This window comes from Oncorhynchus keta, chromosome 14, assembly GCF_023373465.1.
Source record: "Oncorhynchus keta strain PuntledgeMale-10-30-2019 chromosome 14, Oket_V2, whole genome shotgun sequence".
Classification (NCBI taxonomy): Eukaryota; Metazoa; Chordata; class Actinopteri; order Salmoniformes; family Salmonidae; genus Oncorhynchus; species Oncorhynchus keta.
Window position 1 is genome coordinate 27,565,059 of NC_068434.1, and position 17,315 is coordinate 27,582,373.

General features: G+C 43.0%; 1 protein-coding gene across 1 annotated transcript in view; it reads left to right on the forward strand.

Annotated features, from left to right (window-relative positions):
• Positions 1–17,195, forward strand: part of LOC118394053 (RIMS-binding protein 2-like) — a 126,009-nt gene extending 108,814 nt beyond the window's left edge. Inside the window, exons 18-25 of the mRNA XM_052461453.1 lie at positions 1,953–2,105; positions 5,913–6,033; positions 8,305–8,492; positions 8,680–8,893; positions 9,532–9,635; positions 10,835–10,906; positions 11,119–11,262; positions 14,221–17,195. Of these exons, the coding sequence (XP_052317413.1) occupies positions 1,953–2,105; positions 5,913–6,033; positions 8,305–8,492; positions 8,680–8,893; positions 9,532–9,635; positions 10,835–10,906; positions 11,119–11,262; positions 14,221–14,415 (1,191 nt within the window). The 3' untranslated portion in view covers positions 14,416–17,195. The remainder of the gene's footprint in view (positions 1–1,952; positions 2,106–5,912; positions 6,034–8,304; positions 8,493–8,679; positions 8,894–9,531; positions 9,636–10,834; positions 10,907–11,118; positions 11,263–14,220) is intronic.
• The last annotated feature ends 120 nt before the right edge of the window (positions 17,196–17,315 follow it).

Sequence of the window (17,315 nt, forward strand, 5' to 3'; positions counted from 1 at the left end):
TCGCTCTGGGAAAATGAAGAAAAAGATATGATTGTAACCTGTAACTCCATGTTAAATCGAATCAAATCACATTTTATTTGTCACATGTGCCGAATACAACAGGTGTAGGTAGACCTTACCGTGAAATGCTTACTTACAAGCCCTTAACCAATAATGCAGTTTTAAGAAAGTATTTACTAAATAAACTAAAGTAAAACATTTAAAAATTACAATAACGAGGCAATATACAGGGGGTACCGGTACCGAGTCAATGTGCGGGGTAACAGGTTAGTCGAGGTCATTGAGGTAATATGTGCATGTAGGTAGTTGTAAAGTGACTATGCATAGATAATAAATAGCGAGTAGCAGCAGCGTAAAAAAAGGGTGGGGGGGGTCAATGCAAATTGTCCGGGTAGCAATTTGCTTAGCTTTTCAGCAGTCTTATGGCTTGGAGGTAGAAGCTGATAAGAAGCCTTTTGGACCAAGACTTGGCGCTCCGGTACCACTTGCCATGCGGTAGCAGAGAGAACAATCTATGACTAGAGTGGTTGGCGTCTTTGGCAAAATGAAATGCCTTTCTCTGACACCAACTGGTATAGGTGTTGTGGATGGCAGGAAGGTTGGCCACAGTGATGTACTGGGCCGTACGCACAACCCTCTGTAGCACATTGCGGTCAGAGGCCGAGCAGTTGCCCAGACAGTGATGCATCACAATGCTCTCAATGGTGCAGCTGTAGAACCTTTGGAGTATCTGAAGATCCATGCCAAATCTTTTCAGTCTCCCGAGGGGTAATAGGTGTTGTCATATCCTCTTCACGACTGTCTTGGTGTGTTTGGACCATGATAGTTTGTTGGTGATGTGGACACCAAGGAACTTTAAGCTCTCAACCTGCTCTACTACAGCCACGTAGATGAGAATGGGGGTGTGCTCAGCCCTTCTTTTCCTGAAGTCTACAATCATTTCCTTTGTCTTGATCACGTTGAGGGAGAGGTTGTTGTCCTGGCACCACACTGCTAGGTCTCTGACCTCCTCCCTATAGACTGTCTCATTGTTGTCGCTGATCAGGCCTACCACCATTGTGTCGTCGGCAAACTTAATGATGGGGTTGGAATCGTGCATGGCCACGCAGTTGTGGGTGGACAGGGACTACAGCAGGGGACTAAGTACACACCTCTGAGGGGCCCCCGTGTTGAGGATCAGCGTGGCAGATGTGTTGTTTCCTACCCTTACCACCTGGGGGCGGCCTGTCAGGAAGTACAGGATCCAGTTGCAGAAAGGGGGGTCAGCTTTGAGGGAATTATGTTGAACGCTAAGCTGTGGTCAATGAACAGCATTCTTGCATAGGTGTTCCTTTTGTCCACGTGCGAAAGGGCAGTGTGGAGTGCAATAGAGATTGCATCATCTGTGGATCTGTTGGGGTGGTGCGAATTTGAGTGGGTCTAGGGTTTCTGGGATGATGGTGTTGATGTGAACCATGACCAGTCTTTCAAAGCACTTCATGGCTACAGACGTGAGTGCTACGGTTCGGTGTCATTTAGGCAGGTCACCTTGGTGTTCTTGAGGACAGGGACTATGATGGTCTGCTTGAAACATGTTGGTTTTACAGACTCGGCCAGGGACAGGTTGAAAATGTCAGCGAAGAGACTTGGTCAGTTGGTCAGTGCATGCTCTGAATACACATCCTGGTAATCCATCTGGCCCTGCGTCCTTGTGAATGTTGACCTGTTTGAAACTTCCCCCCCGCGTCTCCTAGTTCAGCCAGTCAGACACAGGCTTGTTGTTCCTGTGGTTCCATGTTAAAGCCGGTCCTCTCCCCCGTCTCCTAGTTCAGCCAGTCAGACACAGGCTTGTTGTTCCTGTGGTTCCATGTTAAAGCCGGTCCTCTCCCCCGTCTCCTAGTTCAGCCAGTCAGACACAGGCTTGTTGTTCCTGTGGTTCCATGTTAAAGCTGGTCCTCTCCCCTGTCTCCCAGCACCACTACAGCCACAGTGAGGAGTACCAGACAGAGAGCAGCCGCGGCTCAGACCTGTCTGACATCATGGAGGAGGACGAGGATGACCTGTACTCTGAGATGCAGCTGGAGGAGGGCCGTCGGCGCAGCATCAACTCTCACAACACTCTCAAGGTACAGCACACATAATACCTCATCTAGTAGGGGTCCAGGGGAGGTGGGTAGGGAGGGGGGTAGGGGAGGTAGGGAGGGGGGTTGGAAGGCGGGTAGGGGGGTTGGGGAGGGAGGGAGGGCCCTCCTATCTACTGTGGCCCCGGCTGCCTTCTCTCACTGTCTGGCTCTACATGCAGGCCCACTGTGGCTTTGCCTGCTGAGCGCTCCATCCTGTTCTGAGCTGAACAACACACTGCATATCAGCTTCATCATCCAAGTCTTAACTAACCCATCTGAATGGCTGTACTATACACACCCAGCATGGACTGTAAAAGGAGAGGTGAACAATTATGTTTAAAATGAGCTTGGTATCGATAGAAACATGGAATGTTGTTTTGTCTCAATATGCATTTTAATATAAAGTTTAATTAAGACTGTCCATATTTTGTAAAAACGGGATAATTAGTAGACTTACTGTTCATGAATAATCTGTTAAAAATGTGTTGTAAAGGAATATGTCAATGACCAAACATTGATATTTTAAAATGTACTGTATCATCATCTAGAAGGGTCATGGCATATCGAATGCATATGGGAATCTCATTTAAGTGAGTTTAGGCTACTTAAATGGAATAATTCACTTTGGGTTGTGTCCGTCTCATGCTGTACCTTTTTGTGTTTGAGTTCTTTTCTGGACGTTGATGATGTCTCCATTGAGTATGTGGATGTGTGGTCAATAATCATTATGTAACAAGTTCTCCTGAGTGACATTATTATTAGCAGTGAAACATAGGTTATATTTACTGTGTTGATGATAAACAACAAGTGAAATGGTCTTCTGTATTCACTGGGAGTGTTGATATGAAAGGTCCCCAGAAACATGTTTACAGTCATGCAATGCTGTGGGAATACGTGTGAAACGTTCAACTTATCAAGGTGATCAGAGTAAAGCAAGATGTGATCCCTCACACTGTACGGTACTCAACAGAACTGTCTTTTTAGGTGTATTGATCTGCTGCATTTGCCTACGTTTTCCATAGTACCTCATCATGTCACCAATCAGTATGTCTCATTCATGTTCTGTATGTATTTGTGTCTTTTTACTATGCTCTGGAAAGGGAGTGTCCTATGTAGTAGTGCAATCAGGGTCAAATATCAGAAGCAACACAGCTGAGATTCAGTCTATAGTCATTATTGATGGAAACTAAATCTGTCATAAGAACAGCCCTCGGGTCATGTCTGAAAATGTTAGAACAGACTGAGACACTTTTTAAATGTCTTATTTTGCTTATGCAAGTGCTTTGCTTAGTTTGCTGCCACATTCCTCTTGGTTAATGTGTATACTGTAGGTCTCATTCACTTGCCCAGGCTGTGCTTGGTGCAATGTGTTTGAAGTCTTTTCTTGGCATAGTTAATTCACCTATATGTTTGGTGAGTTTGTCACCTGTGTCATTTATCTGTGAGTATTTCTCCCTTGGCAGATTTGTTGCACCCTTTTCTAATCTGTCCCAGACCCATCCTCAGTGTTACTGTCTATTACTCCCTTTGCTTTCGTCCCACGTATTCCCGTTCAGAGCATGCTATTTCCCCCAGCTCACGGAATGACACTGCATGCCTTACATCTGGCCATTCTGCCACAAATAACTAATTCTGTTCTTATTTTGTCTTTTTTCCCATTTAATTTTTTATTCACACACTGTGTTGTTGTTTCCTGCCTGTTCTAACACCTTCAAAAACTACATTTTAAACAAAACTCTTAATTGAAATGCCAAACCAATCCACCCTGCTCTCTGCACCGTGGCTGTCCCATCCTGGTCTTCCAGGCGTATTACAGGCGTCAGGACCTAGGGGAGGAGAGGGACTGCTGGGACCTACAGAGGGAGGTGGTGAGACAGAAGTCCCTGCGTAGTAAACGCCTCCACAGCATCCCTGAGGTTGCCGAGGACGAGCCGGACGGAGTGGATGGGATGGGTCATCATCATCAGCGCCTGCGCTTTGACGACGAAGGCAGGCCTGGTACACCCTGCATGCACCGCAGGAGCCCCCGTATCTACCAGCAGGACCCCCACCAGCACAACCACCTCTCCCCCAGCAAGAACCACCGTCGCCTGCTGCAGCGCCAGCATTCCTCTCCCCGCTATGGCTGTAATTTCGAGGAGCGCAGCCTGAACCGGCCCAGCCGCCAGACCACCAAGAGCCCTGACAGCGGCCTGGACTGTGGCAGTGAGGAGGAGGGCTCTTTGGGGTACCGGGGTTACTCCCACGGCAGCCCCATGCGGGGTCCTGTCCACTACATCCACTGTGAGGGGCCGGTAGAGCGACGGGCCCTGGCTGCAGGCAGGAAGAGGCAGCTGACACGGCAGTGCAGCATGGATGAGGACCACTGTGACAGCCCTAAGACGGGCCACATGTCTGACCTGAGGTACAGGGAGGTGCACTACGGGCCAGGCCGGGAGTGGGAGAGGGAACCAGGGCACAGCCCCAGACGCTACCCCAGGGACGGAGCCCTGAGCGAGGGCAGGCTCCACCAGCTGGACAGGCCTTATCAAAGGGACCTTAGGGCCAGCTATGTGAACAGGCTCAACAGGGTCTCGGACCAGCCGCCGGTGTGTGTGACTCAGACTCTTACCTGCTGTACATTCCATCAGCAAGCAGTAAAACCATACCTTTTTTCTTGGTGTTTTTTCTCTCTATGGGTCTCCCACCTTTACATTGATTTATTTTTGTTTTGTCCAATATTCTGGCAAGTTATTAGTACATGTTCATGGTGATTCTTATTTGTAGTTTTTCATGTGTGTAGTTTGCTCGTTCTTAGAACGTCCAGTGAGTTTTTAAGTGAAGCTTTTTTGATTATCTAAAGGCCATTTCAGAAAGTTTTTGTTTCTGATGTGTCTGAGGAGAAAGATTCCTTTTTTAAACAAAATGGCAGCTCAACCATTGTAGTTTGCATGGGGATGCGCTATACCTATTCTGCTCCGCCTTCCCCCTCTCTCTACCAGCCAATGGGTTTGAAATGCAGCTATGACAGACGTCTTGCCCATCCTATCCCACCTCTGACTTTACCCTGATTGCACTGCCTTCCACAGGGGGACCTCTATTCCAGCATGTCCTGCTTCTCATTGCGCGTAAAGGCTGTAGTCCTTGACAGATAAAGCCTTTTCTAGTAGGACCACATGGAGGATAGTCTCTCATAGTCTTATAGCTGATTTAGCCTTCAGTCCATCTGCATTATGTTAGTGTTCTGCAGACAATATGCTCTCCCCTCTTCATGCTCTTCCATAATCTTTTCAACAGAATCTCCTCTCCTCCTCCTATACTACACACAGCAGTGGTCATCTTATTGCTCGATCCCCCTCCCCCCATCTCTGTCCCATATATCCTGTATGACTAACCGGATGAGAAGCCTTTGGGCCTCAGTTTCTCTCTCTCTGGTTTGGGCCCCAGGCTGAAGCCATCATGGTTGTGCTCAGCTAACTATGCCTTTCTCCATTCTATTCTCTTTCCTCTACTCGCTCAGTCCCTCTTCTCATCAAGGAGCTGACATGAGCAGAACAAAAAACAAATGGTCTTTAGCTAAACATCTGATCCTGTTGTGGTGTCTGGAGTTGATTTACTTTGGTTCTGTTGATGGTTTTTTGGTTTGTTTGGTGTCTTTATTTTATGTGTTTATTTATTACCCTTATTTTGCCTCCTTAAGGACAAATGGAAGTGATATAATTTGCTCTTATGGTTTTGTGATCCTTTTGAATGGCTGGTTTGTTATGTGAGAGAGGCAGTGTAAAAGGCAGCTTGTTTTAACTTACGCTGTGTGTTTCTCGCCCTCTAAAGATTATAGGGAACTCCCCTTCCCATGGATGCTCCCATGGCGACCGGCTGGACCATTCAGGGAGGAGGCCTGTCCATGGCGGCAACCCCCCACAGCGACGACCCATGATGGTTCCTTCCATTGGTTAGTGTTGGGATGCCCCGTCCTCCCCTGAGCTGAACATCTCTCCCATAGACACATGACCTTAAACAACCATGTAGTTCTCTGTAGTTGTGGTGTGCTCCTACACCTGTAGTTCTGACCAACCTCATACCTCTTTACGGTGTCTCTAACTTGGCTTTTTAAATGTGCCAAAGCAGTTAAGGGGGAGGGGCTGCTACTGTTTACTATCGACTTTATATACTGTGTGCATAAAGGGCTCACCTGCTCTTACCCTTCCCTCTGTCTCACACAGTGCAAAGCATTGCTGTTTTACATTGAAGAACTCCAGATTACAACCTGTCGCCTTATCCCACCCCCTGTTCCCCATGACCCCTGATCCCCCCAGCCCCTTCCCCTCCAGCAGCATGTCCAGCCAGGCATTGGCCGGTCTGTGAAGTAGAGCAGTGTGGGGGGGGGGTCCCTGACAGTAACGCTGTGATCTGATTGGTGTCTTCTGTAGAGATCACCATGATGGAGAGTAACAGTGAGGGAAGTGAGGGAAACCTCTCACCTGGCAAGGAGGATGTTTACTATCATGGCAGTGTAGCTCGGCGGAGGATATGGCATGACGATGGTATGTGGCCCAGCTTCTCTCTAGAACAACATGAATAAACCATGAAAAGTACATAGAAGACCGTGTTAAGAACCTTACTTGATATTAGAAAGGAATAGTAGTCTCAAGCTTAAGTGTGAATTATACACTCGGCTGCTGGGAAAGACAAGATGGCCACTTTTTCTGTAGCTGAAGAATGAGTGTCCCCTCCCCTCCCTGTATAGCTCTCTGCAGCCTTAATCCCAGGCCTCCCTTGGAGACCCCTCTTCCTTCCTTCCTTCCTTCCTTCCTTCCTTCCTTCCTTCCTTCCTTCCTTCCTTCCTTCCTTCCTTCCTTCCTTCCTTCCTTCCTTCCTTCCTTCCTTCCTTCCTTCCTTCCTTCCTTCCTTCCTTCCTTCCTTCCTTCCTTCCTTCCTTCCCTCTCACCCATCCCTTCTTTTCACCCTTCTTCTTCTCCTCCCAGGGCATATAGTCCCCCTGTTGACTGTTGATTTTGCATGACTGATTGTTTACAGTCCAGTGACAAGGAAAATCATTGGATGAGTAAGTGCACTCAAGTCTTGTAGGTATCACTCCATTGCACCTTGATGAAACTGCTGTCATCTAAACCGAACATTAGTATTGTCTCATTAAAACATAATTGAACAGAAATTGCCCTGAATTGTGATATTGAAACGTGGTTTGTTTGGACATGGAGTTCCAGGAAATCCACTAGTGAATGAATATAAGGTGGATTCCTTTCCTTTTCCCTCACTGTCCCTGACGCCCCCGATGAGTCAGATTTCTGCTATGGCATTTGATGTTATCATTTCTTGCAGGAATATTCATTTGCCCTTTTAGCTTAATGCTGTATTTCTAATGTGAGCATGGTTTTACCCCTCTTGTATTGATATTGAAGCATACTTCCTCATTTTGAAGAGTGGAACGCATGAATGCCTGTTTACGCTCCGTGAGACAGTGAAGTAAAACAGCAATGAACAGTCTGAGTCTGTTTCCATTCTTTCTTTGTTATGTGCATGGTCGTGTAGTTCCACCTGCATCCCATCGTCTGGCTTGACATGTGCTGCTGTCTGTCCTACTTGACCTCTGTCTAACTGTATCTATGAGTGTTATAAAGGTACTCTGTTTGTCCTTTTGGTGTCTGTCCTAACAGCATTCAGAGATGTGTGAAAAAACATCCAATCTGTCCTATCTGTCAATTATAGATAGCTTAGACTTTTAAAAAAAAACTCTAAAAACAGTGTCCTGCTTACATGTTCTAATAAATTGGGAATCATAAATGTTGCTACAGTATGTAATTACAGTAGGGTCTTATCGACATTTTTACAGGCGTGCCCTTTGAGAGGATCAAATCAAATGTATTTATATAGCCCTTCTTACATCAGCTGATGTATCAAAGTGCTGTACAGAAACCCAGACTAAATCCCCAAGCAATGCAGGTGTAGAAGCACGGTGGCTAGGATGATGGACACAATAGTACAGACTGACCATTCTATCTTAAAACCTCTTTAAATCCCCCTTGAAATCTTGGGCTCTTTTTCACACACGTGTTTCATGGCCCTCTACCCTGTCTGTCAGCTCTGACAAAGTGACATCTTCTCGTTCCGCTGCCCTCTACTCCACTCTGCACCCCAGCCTATCCTATGCTGGGGGCTGGCAGTAGCAAGGCTGGCAGTTGCAGCAGTGCCTTCTGTGTTTCAGATGAGTACGGTGGGCAAGGCCGCGGACATGGCCGAGGGCGGCGGTCACCAGTGTACTACGAGGAGTCGGAGCCAGAGGACCTGGCGCGTATATTTGTGGCCCTGTTTGACTACGACCCCCTGTCCATGTCCCCCAACCCTGATGCTGCTGACGAGGAGCTGCCCTTCAAAGAGGGCCAGATCATCAAGGTGGGAGCCTGATCCACACAGTGCTGTAGTCCAATCTGCTTTCCTCATCCTAACAACAAAAGGGCCTCGTGTTGACTTACATTCGTGGGTTAGATGTAGTTGTGTATGTGAAGCTGCTATTAAACAACTGTAGTGGTGGTGGCTGTCTCTCTTTCTCCCTCCTAACATTGTTCTCTGTGCTGGTCAGGTGTTTGGAGATAAGGACACGGATGGGTTCTACAGGGCAGAGATCCGTGACCGCCCGGGTCTGATCCCCTGTAACATGGTGTCAGAGATCCGTGACCGCCCGGGTCTGATCCCCTGTAACATGGTGGCAGAGATCCAGACTGAGGATGATGGGATGATGGACCAGCTACTCAAACAGGGCTTCCTCCCACTCAACACTCCTGTAGAGAAATTAGGTAGGGCGGCACCTGGACTCCCACTTGCTCTCTGTCTTTTCTCCACTACTCTTACTTACTCTAATTCGGGCCTGATTTTCTCTTCCCTTCCTCTTTTCCTGTCTCGCTTGCTTTCATTACGCACTGATGTCTAATGCTGATGATACATTTCTCTGTCTCTACAATCGTTTCCCTCGTTCTGTTTCTTTTCTCTCTACTTTCCCGTGAAGTGATCAGCAACCGCTTCAAAGATGGTCGCTCAATAAACCGCAGGTCCCGAAAATCCAAGCGAGGTCTGTGTTCTCTTTAGATGCACTCTTTCTGCACTATTTTTTTTCTTCACGCTTTGCTTCTTCCACCATTTCTTTACTTTTCTTATGCGTTTAGTTGTGATTTTTTTTTTCTGTCAGAATTGTCACTAACATGCTCATCTTCGGTAAATCCATGGGGGTGTTCATTATGGCTTTCACCTTCATGTACCATGTTCATTCAGCCTTTGCCTTGTATAGACAGACGGTCATTCATGAGAGATCATAAGGCATTGCATACTGTCATTTTAGTGTGTGATTTTACAACTGAGATTAGTACGGTGATTATCTCGTTTAGTGTGTTACTTGTCATTCTTATTGATTGATGACTGTCTGTGTGTCTCTGTCCAGAGAGGAACAGGCGGAGTGGGCGTCAGCACCCCTCGTCCACACGTAGAATGGTGGCACTGTATGACTACGACCCCAGGGAGAGCTCCCCCAACGTGGATGTGGAGGTACTGCTAGAGTCAGGTGTAGAGGTAGTTCTACCCTGTTACTACTAACGATGTACCTGATTGCCTTGCCAACATTGCAGCAATACACCAGCCAGTCTTACTCCCCATCTTTACCATTACCTGGTCCCCATTAGTAGCTTAACCTTTTCCTGTTGTTCTTATGGCCCTTCCCCCCTGGTTTCACTCACTCTCACCTTTCTATTGGCACGACCCCAGACACAGTATGGGAGAGACAGGCTGAATGAGGTGAGTGAGAGGAGCGTCAGCTCTCTGTGTATTTTTCTCCCTGACTGTTGTTGGAGTGTTCAGAGGTGGACACATGGTAGAGGGGGCTACAGTATACCCCTCTCATGAACACAGCCCCTCACCCATTGCCTGCACTGGCATCCTTCCTCAGTTTGGTCTGTGTGTTGAGCCATCTCCTATGTTTGGTTTGTGTGTTTTGGAGAGGCCTGAAAAAGTGGATAGTAGATAGTAGTACGGTATGCCTATTGTCTGTGCTGCAATCAATGATGTATACAAACCTTGGATTGCTGATGCTATGTGTTGGCCATTGAGAGGCTTTGAAGCCACCGGTCAGCCATATTGGCACTACCCAGAAGGAGCAGTCCTCCATAGGAATGAATGGAATTCTACAGTATCTCAATGAAATGTTTCAAGGACAAAAATGACATGTATTTAAGTATTTTTTTGTTGTAGTAGGGACAATAACATTAGTACAAAAAAAGGAAAATGTTTATATATTTTTTCATTTTTTTATACGTATGTTTAGTTCACATAATATAATTTAAAAGTATGTATTAAGGTGTCTGTCATATAATAAACGTGTCAATAAATGCATTTCTATTGCCTCCAAAATCTTTTTTACAATGGAGGATGAGTACCAAGATGGCTGGACGGTGGCTTCATTACAGCGTCCCCGGTCAGTCATCCAGGGTTTATATACATCACTGGTTGCAATCCTGTCTTCAAATATCCAACACTTGATGCATTTGATAGCTGCAGCAGTCTGCCAAGATTGTACCGACACTTCTAGATTCACAATGCATCACAGTGATTGGAATAGGAAGTACAGCATTTCACACAAATTAAACCCGAACAGTATCCCACGTGGTTGGGTTATAGAGAATCTTCAACAGATGCAAGCTGCTTTGATGTAGAGAAAGCAGGTCAAACTGAACTCAAACCTGTTTTGACAGGCTGAACTGACATTCTGTGCTGGTGACGTCATAACAGTATTTGGTGAAATTGATGAAGATGGGTTTCATTATGTAAGTATGTGAGATGTGACTTACACTTGATATAAATATTTCTTCAACCAGCTTAGTGCAAATAAACACAGTGGAAATGACAGTGATAGTAATAGTAGCCGTAAGATAAACAATTTAAAATGATCATTTATATCCCTTTCGTCTAGTTTCCTATATTGCGGAGTCCAATGTACATTCTATGCCAGTCACCCTGTGTGTTTGTGATTCCTCAGGGCGAGCTCAATGGACACAAAGGTCTTGTTCCCTCCAACTTTCTAGAAGAAGTGCCTGATGATGTTGAGGTTTTTCTCACTGACACTCAGTCTGGAGATTCTCGATACCCGCAGGACGCTGCATCGCGGATAAAGACCAAAAGGGTACATGCTCTCTCGCAGTACTAGCCCTCTGTCATCCATTCGCTCCTTTCCGTTCCCTTTACCTCCTTACTCCTTTAGTTTCCCGTCTGTGCTTGTGAGTGTTTCATTCCTGAACATGTGATGGGAATTCAGACTTTGGAGCATTATGCTGTAAACGTTGTTGATGACTCAGAAATATAAAGAAAACTATTAATACTTGACATAGGAACTTTTATTTTCAATGTTGACTGCTGTGGGGGTGGGGGGGACGTGCATTGTAAAATATGTGGACATATTCATAAAGCGTTCTCAAAGAGAATAGACTGAAATGATAAAAGAAAAGCAGAATTGTCATGTAATGTCTTGAAAAATAGCAGTCAACAACATGCAATGTTTTTTTTGCACATGCATATTTAGCATTGTAATAAATGCTTTATGAATATTACCTGTGTTTCTAATAGAGGAAATAGTTTATGTACTGGAGGATGAAATATCTAGACTGTAGCACTGCATGTTCTCTCTTTAAGATGCATGATTTCCCTTTGAACCTTTTTATAGTGAACAATAAGTCTAATACAGTAGAACTTTTGTATTTGCTCCTGAAAACCTTGTTTTTGTATATTGCTTACTTGTATAATAGCACCAAGAAGCTTATGTTGCTCTTTGAGAGTATAATTTCAAATGTCATAATAATTATAACTAGTTGTAAAATAATGTTACAATAATTCTGTATTTAACAAATAATTGCAAGTTAATGTTTGAATATGAGCAGATTTCATCTCAAGTTTCTTGGTTGGTTTTATAATTTGTCATTCTCATAGTGCAGACTATTGAAACGCCATCACTGCATTTTTTATTTGATTTCTTTTCCTCACCCGCTTGGCAAACAGAAGAAGAGTGTTCATTTCACACCTTAAAGGCTGTTTCCATCACGTAAGTGAGCAACTGAGGATACCAAGGTAACGCAGCCCTCGTCTAATGCAGATGACATGGGTTCCCCTTAGTTTCCAGTACGCAACACACACTCCGTTTATATGACCATTATTTTGCCAGTTTAAATTTCAGTTAATTCCCTTTTCAGTGGATGTAAATATTTATAGAATACTGTGGTACACACCAGGATGATCCCAGTGTACATGCTTTTATTTGACGTGAGTTTATTGTAAAAGCATTCAGGTTGTGTTAACTTAAGGACGACCACTCTAGCCAATGCATTAGACAAGAAGCATGGTATCTTCAGTTGTTTCTCTGGGTGTTGTACATTCCAATGTCCTTCTCTCAAGATAAGTCTCCTGCTGTAACTCATGGTAAGCTAAAAGGCCATTGTTGCACGCCTAGGTTGCCTCCCCGTAGTACTAGTGGTAACATTCAGACTCTATAGCTAATATTCTGATAGAACCTCCCCTCTCTTTGAAGTAGTGCACCCTGCCACGCTTAATCGAATCAAACTCCGCTAGAAACAATGAACTGTCTGCCAGACAGGCAACTCCCTCTTGTTGAGGTTTCCAATCAATCAGATAAACATTTCATTGGCATTACTTTACCCATAGATACCCAAGATAGTGGTCTGCTCCACATGCCTTTAAGTTGGTAGTGGGGTGCACTTTTTCTCTCACATAAGGAATGATGCAAAATGGCAAAAATAGCTACTAACATTTTTTCCTCATAGAAAGTGTCATCAATTCGATTTCAAAAAGTTATTTTAATTAACATGAGAAATGGAAAATCACTTTTTTATTTAGTTTGTATAAATATTTAAGTTGCTTGTGATCAGATTTGTAAATACAACTTTTTTTAAAGCAGGTTAAATTGGTTCCAACAACCTTGATGAAGTTACCTTGATGAAAAGTGATTAATTGCTTCAAAAACTGGTAAATTGAAACGCTTATCCCCTCTCGACGTATGATAAATTATGAACATTCAATGTGCAGAATAATATGACCCTCTTATTGATCTGGATGTGTCTATATGTAGCTATATACTATATCTACTGTAGAGACTAGTGCTAGAGACTATACTATATCTACTGTAGAGACTAGTGCTAGACTATACTATATCTACATCTACTGTAGAGACTATAGTATATCTACTGTAGAGACTAGTGCTAGAGACTATACTATATCTACCGTAGACTAGTGCCAGAGACTATACTATATCTACCGTAGAGACTAGTGCCAGAGACTATACTATATCTACTGTAGAGACTAGTGCTAGAGACTATACTATATCTACTGTAGAGACTAGTGCTAGAGACTATACTATATCTACTGTAGAGACTAGTGCCAGAGACTATACTAAATCTACTGTCGAGACTAGTGCCAGAGACTATACTAAATCTACTGTAGAGACTAGTGCCAGAGACTATACAATATCTACAGTAGAGACTAGTGCTAGAGACTAGTCTCATGTTAATAGGATCTTAAGGATACATCTTTCCTAAGTGCAATTGAAAAGAAGCCTTTTAGCTCATGATTACAATGAAGGAATATTTAGATATTAGATGTTTACTGTAACCCAGTTGTATATGAATGCCCTTTATATTTAAAAAGAAAATCTGCTGTCATATGTTGTCCCATAATGTTAATACAATATTGTATCTCTTGTTTTGTGTGTGTGAAAGACATGGCTTATGCCATTGATAGCCATTCTGGAGAATCTCAGCATAGAAATGTGTGATTGGTAAAGAGTATGTGGACATTCTTTGACATTGAAGTCTTATCATTTAAACCAGCTTGATGAAAGACTACCTAAATGGCAGTGGGGGAGGGGGGTATACAGCACCTCAGTACACTCAAGATACAATATCCTAACATTTACAAGTTGAACTGGGCTACGCTATGAGGGAGATAGACTGATGAAGCCAAAAGTATGGTGGCCCTGCTGAGACAGAAAGGACTAAGTGGAAGGGAGTAGTGACTGGGGTGCAAGAGGGTTGGCTTTTTAACCCCGCTGAACTGTCCCTTACGGGTCTCCCATTAGGTTCCATTGGAAAAATCGGGTCCGCCCAGAAGAGCCGCCTCCCCCACAGTGCGCCAACACATCCCTGGCTCTGGCCCTGCTACAGTGGGGCCTGGCAGTCCCATCAGGGGCCCCTGCGACTTGTCCTCCAAAAAGAAAAAGGGACTGCTCTCCAAAGGGAAGAAACTATTGAAAAGACTTGGCGCTGTAAAATAACCCCTTCAAATACTTGAAGTATATTATCAATCATATAATTCATCTCCAACACTTCCATTACTGTAAATTCAGTCCTGTGAGAAGAAAAAAAGTGGTCAAAATGTACAAATGTTGTATTCTAGAAACCATATTTTCTTATTTAAATTGCAGTATGTATTTTGAATATGGTTCAGGGACCTCATAGTTTGACATTTAGTGTCATAAGCCAACCTCTGGTCATTTATGTTTTGCTATCTGAAGCAGAAGACTGCAACACGATGGATGATTTGAATTATTCTCAATTTTGAAGGCCAATAGGTACGTAGGTATGTTTGATGACGCTGTAGACCACAATGTTCCTCAGAGTAAGAGGGGTTTATACCAGAGTCTCTTTAGGGCTGAGATCAAAGGATCGGGCTCAGAATGGCCAGTCAACATCATACTTGATAATACTGCTGGTGGCTCACCTTAACCAAACCTTCACATTGTAGTACCCATATTGATGCAAGGAAAAGAGCCGTTTTGGGATCAGGCAGCTGAGGTCATTTGAACTGTATAGGTTTGCATGTTTTACCTAAACCACATCCAGAATAATAATTCCCATCCAACCTTTGAAAGCACATGCTAACTAATGGCCTTTTCTATCAGAACTCAAGGCTCAATTTGCATGCTTTGTCAGTGCATTTTTATGATATCGTGTATGAGCAATATTTGCTAAATGAATAGTAAAAACAAATATTAACTTAAAACAGAATATTCAATACAAACCTAATTGTCACATTCGTATTCAGTTCAATTCAAGCCCAGGTACACATTTGACTAGTCACCACCTTAGCACCTGAAGTCACGATGTGTGCAGTGGTAAAATATGAAAAATCTCCAGAAAGACTTGTCAGATTGGTCTGGAGAGAATTTGATAAGCAAGTATCAATTCTTAACAGCAAGTGTCAGTTCTTCAGGCACACTGAAATAACTCTGGACAAGGACATTAGATAGGACAGGGTTTCAAGATTCAGTATATTTTTGTTGTTGAATTGTCATGAAATGCCTAGTTGAAACCAACCTCCCATGTATTTGCCTTATAAAATGCACAATGGTTTGTATCTTGTCCAGTGAGTGGAGTGTTATGTCCTGTATGCATTCAAGTCATTGCATTACTTTTGAAATGTATTTGTAAATTATGTTGATCAAGACTAGTGATGTGCAGTTTATTACTTGTAGGAATGTTTTTTGGAGGACCTGCGCATTAAAATGACATTCAAACGAAATTCAATACAAAAAAGTAAGGGGGAAATGTAAATGTGTATTTACGTTTTAATGTTTCACACTATTTTTGCACAAAAAGAGTAATGAAAAAAATAAGGCACTTTATTTTGTTCTTCATGTTATACATGCAATGTATTTACTGCATTCACAATCCCATTTTGACACATTTGTGTACAAGACAATGGATGTGAAAGAAATGCAATTGAAGCCCAGTTTAATTAACAGTTTCCAAGATAAGTTGCAATCAGCAGTTGGTATTATTTTTGTTTCAAACTAAGTTTTGTAGAGTACACTCCAAACTTGCAATTCTTGGAAGCAGGAAAATGTTTGACTTATGACAGAGACTAGGTTTGATTGAATAACCATCAGATAAAAGCCCTATATATATATCAAGTTGTTACATAGAAATTGTGATTTAAACAAGACAAGTCTACCTCCATAATGACCCCTATAAGTTCAACTAATTTGACTACAGGTTCACAGAAGTCAACTCTCCATTTCATATATTTGCAAAGGGTAGAAGAAGTACTGTATTTGTGTCAGCACCCAACTAGCAGAGTAGTGAATGTATGATTAATTGAAAGCCAATGTATTTTATTTATCAAAACTATCCATTAGGAGTATGCAGATGTCCAGCGTTCTCTGGTCCAGTTTGTATGTGAAATGAAACCTTCCATCTGTTAACTCCTTACACTATTTTGTTAATCATTTCATCCTTCCATTCACTTTATATCACAGCTTTTTCTGGACTACACTACTTTCATGAGATTTGAACTGAGACTGCCAAAAAAGAATGTACAAAAAGCATTCTGTACAACTTTCTGTACAATTGTCGGTCATTGCTTCTATATATATTGTTTTGACTGTTGCTCTTTTTGTACTTTGTCCATTTGTAAATTGTTTTTAAATGTTTATACTTGATTTTCAGACTGCCTTTTTTGTACATTAAAATTTATAATCAAACAGTGCAAAGCTTTCCCCATGGTGTCTTCAAAACCATAATGTTTTAAAAGTCTGCAATTGTGTGCTAGCTTTATGACAAAATATCAGCCTATATTGGTGGTTACAAAATATTGTGTGGGTGTGCATGTGCAAAAATTTTATCAAATAAATTTCATATTTTGTAATGCTGTTTGCTCTGTGTTTTATTCACCAAATGCCATGGTGCAACAGCAAAGTCAAAGGATTAAGGACTCGATTCAATCCAAATAGTTCAGCGCTGTACCACAATTTGAAATGTAAAGGTAATTTCTGATTGAGCGGACAGTCTTTTACTGTGAATGCGGTCTCAGCGACATTGCCTTAATTTCTATTGAGCTGTATGTAGTGGAGGTCTACATCACTACAGATTAAATCAAGCCATAAACGTTAATATCAAGTCCTGAGTATTGACAGAATCGAATTTCACCAAAAGGGCATAGGCTTGAAAAAGGAACGGGAAGTGTAATTATCACAACTTCAAATACTAATTGCTAGACCAACTCTTCAACTCTTGCCCTACGAGTTGCAGAGCCTGCTGGTTCTGTTATACCTGATAATTAATTGCACCCACCTGGTGTAACAGGTCTAAATCAGTCCCTGATTAAAGAGGAACAATGAAAAGAACACAGTGAAACTGGCTTTGAGGTCCAGAGTTGAGTTTGAGCATGCTAGAC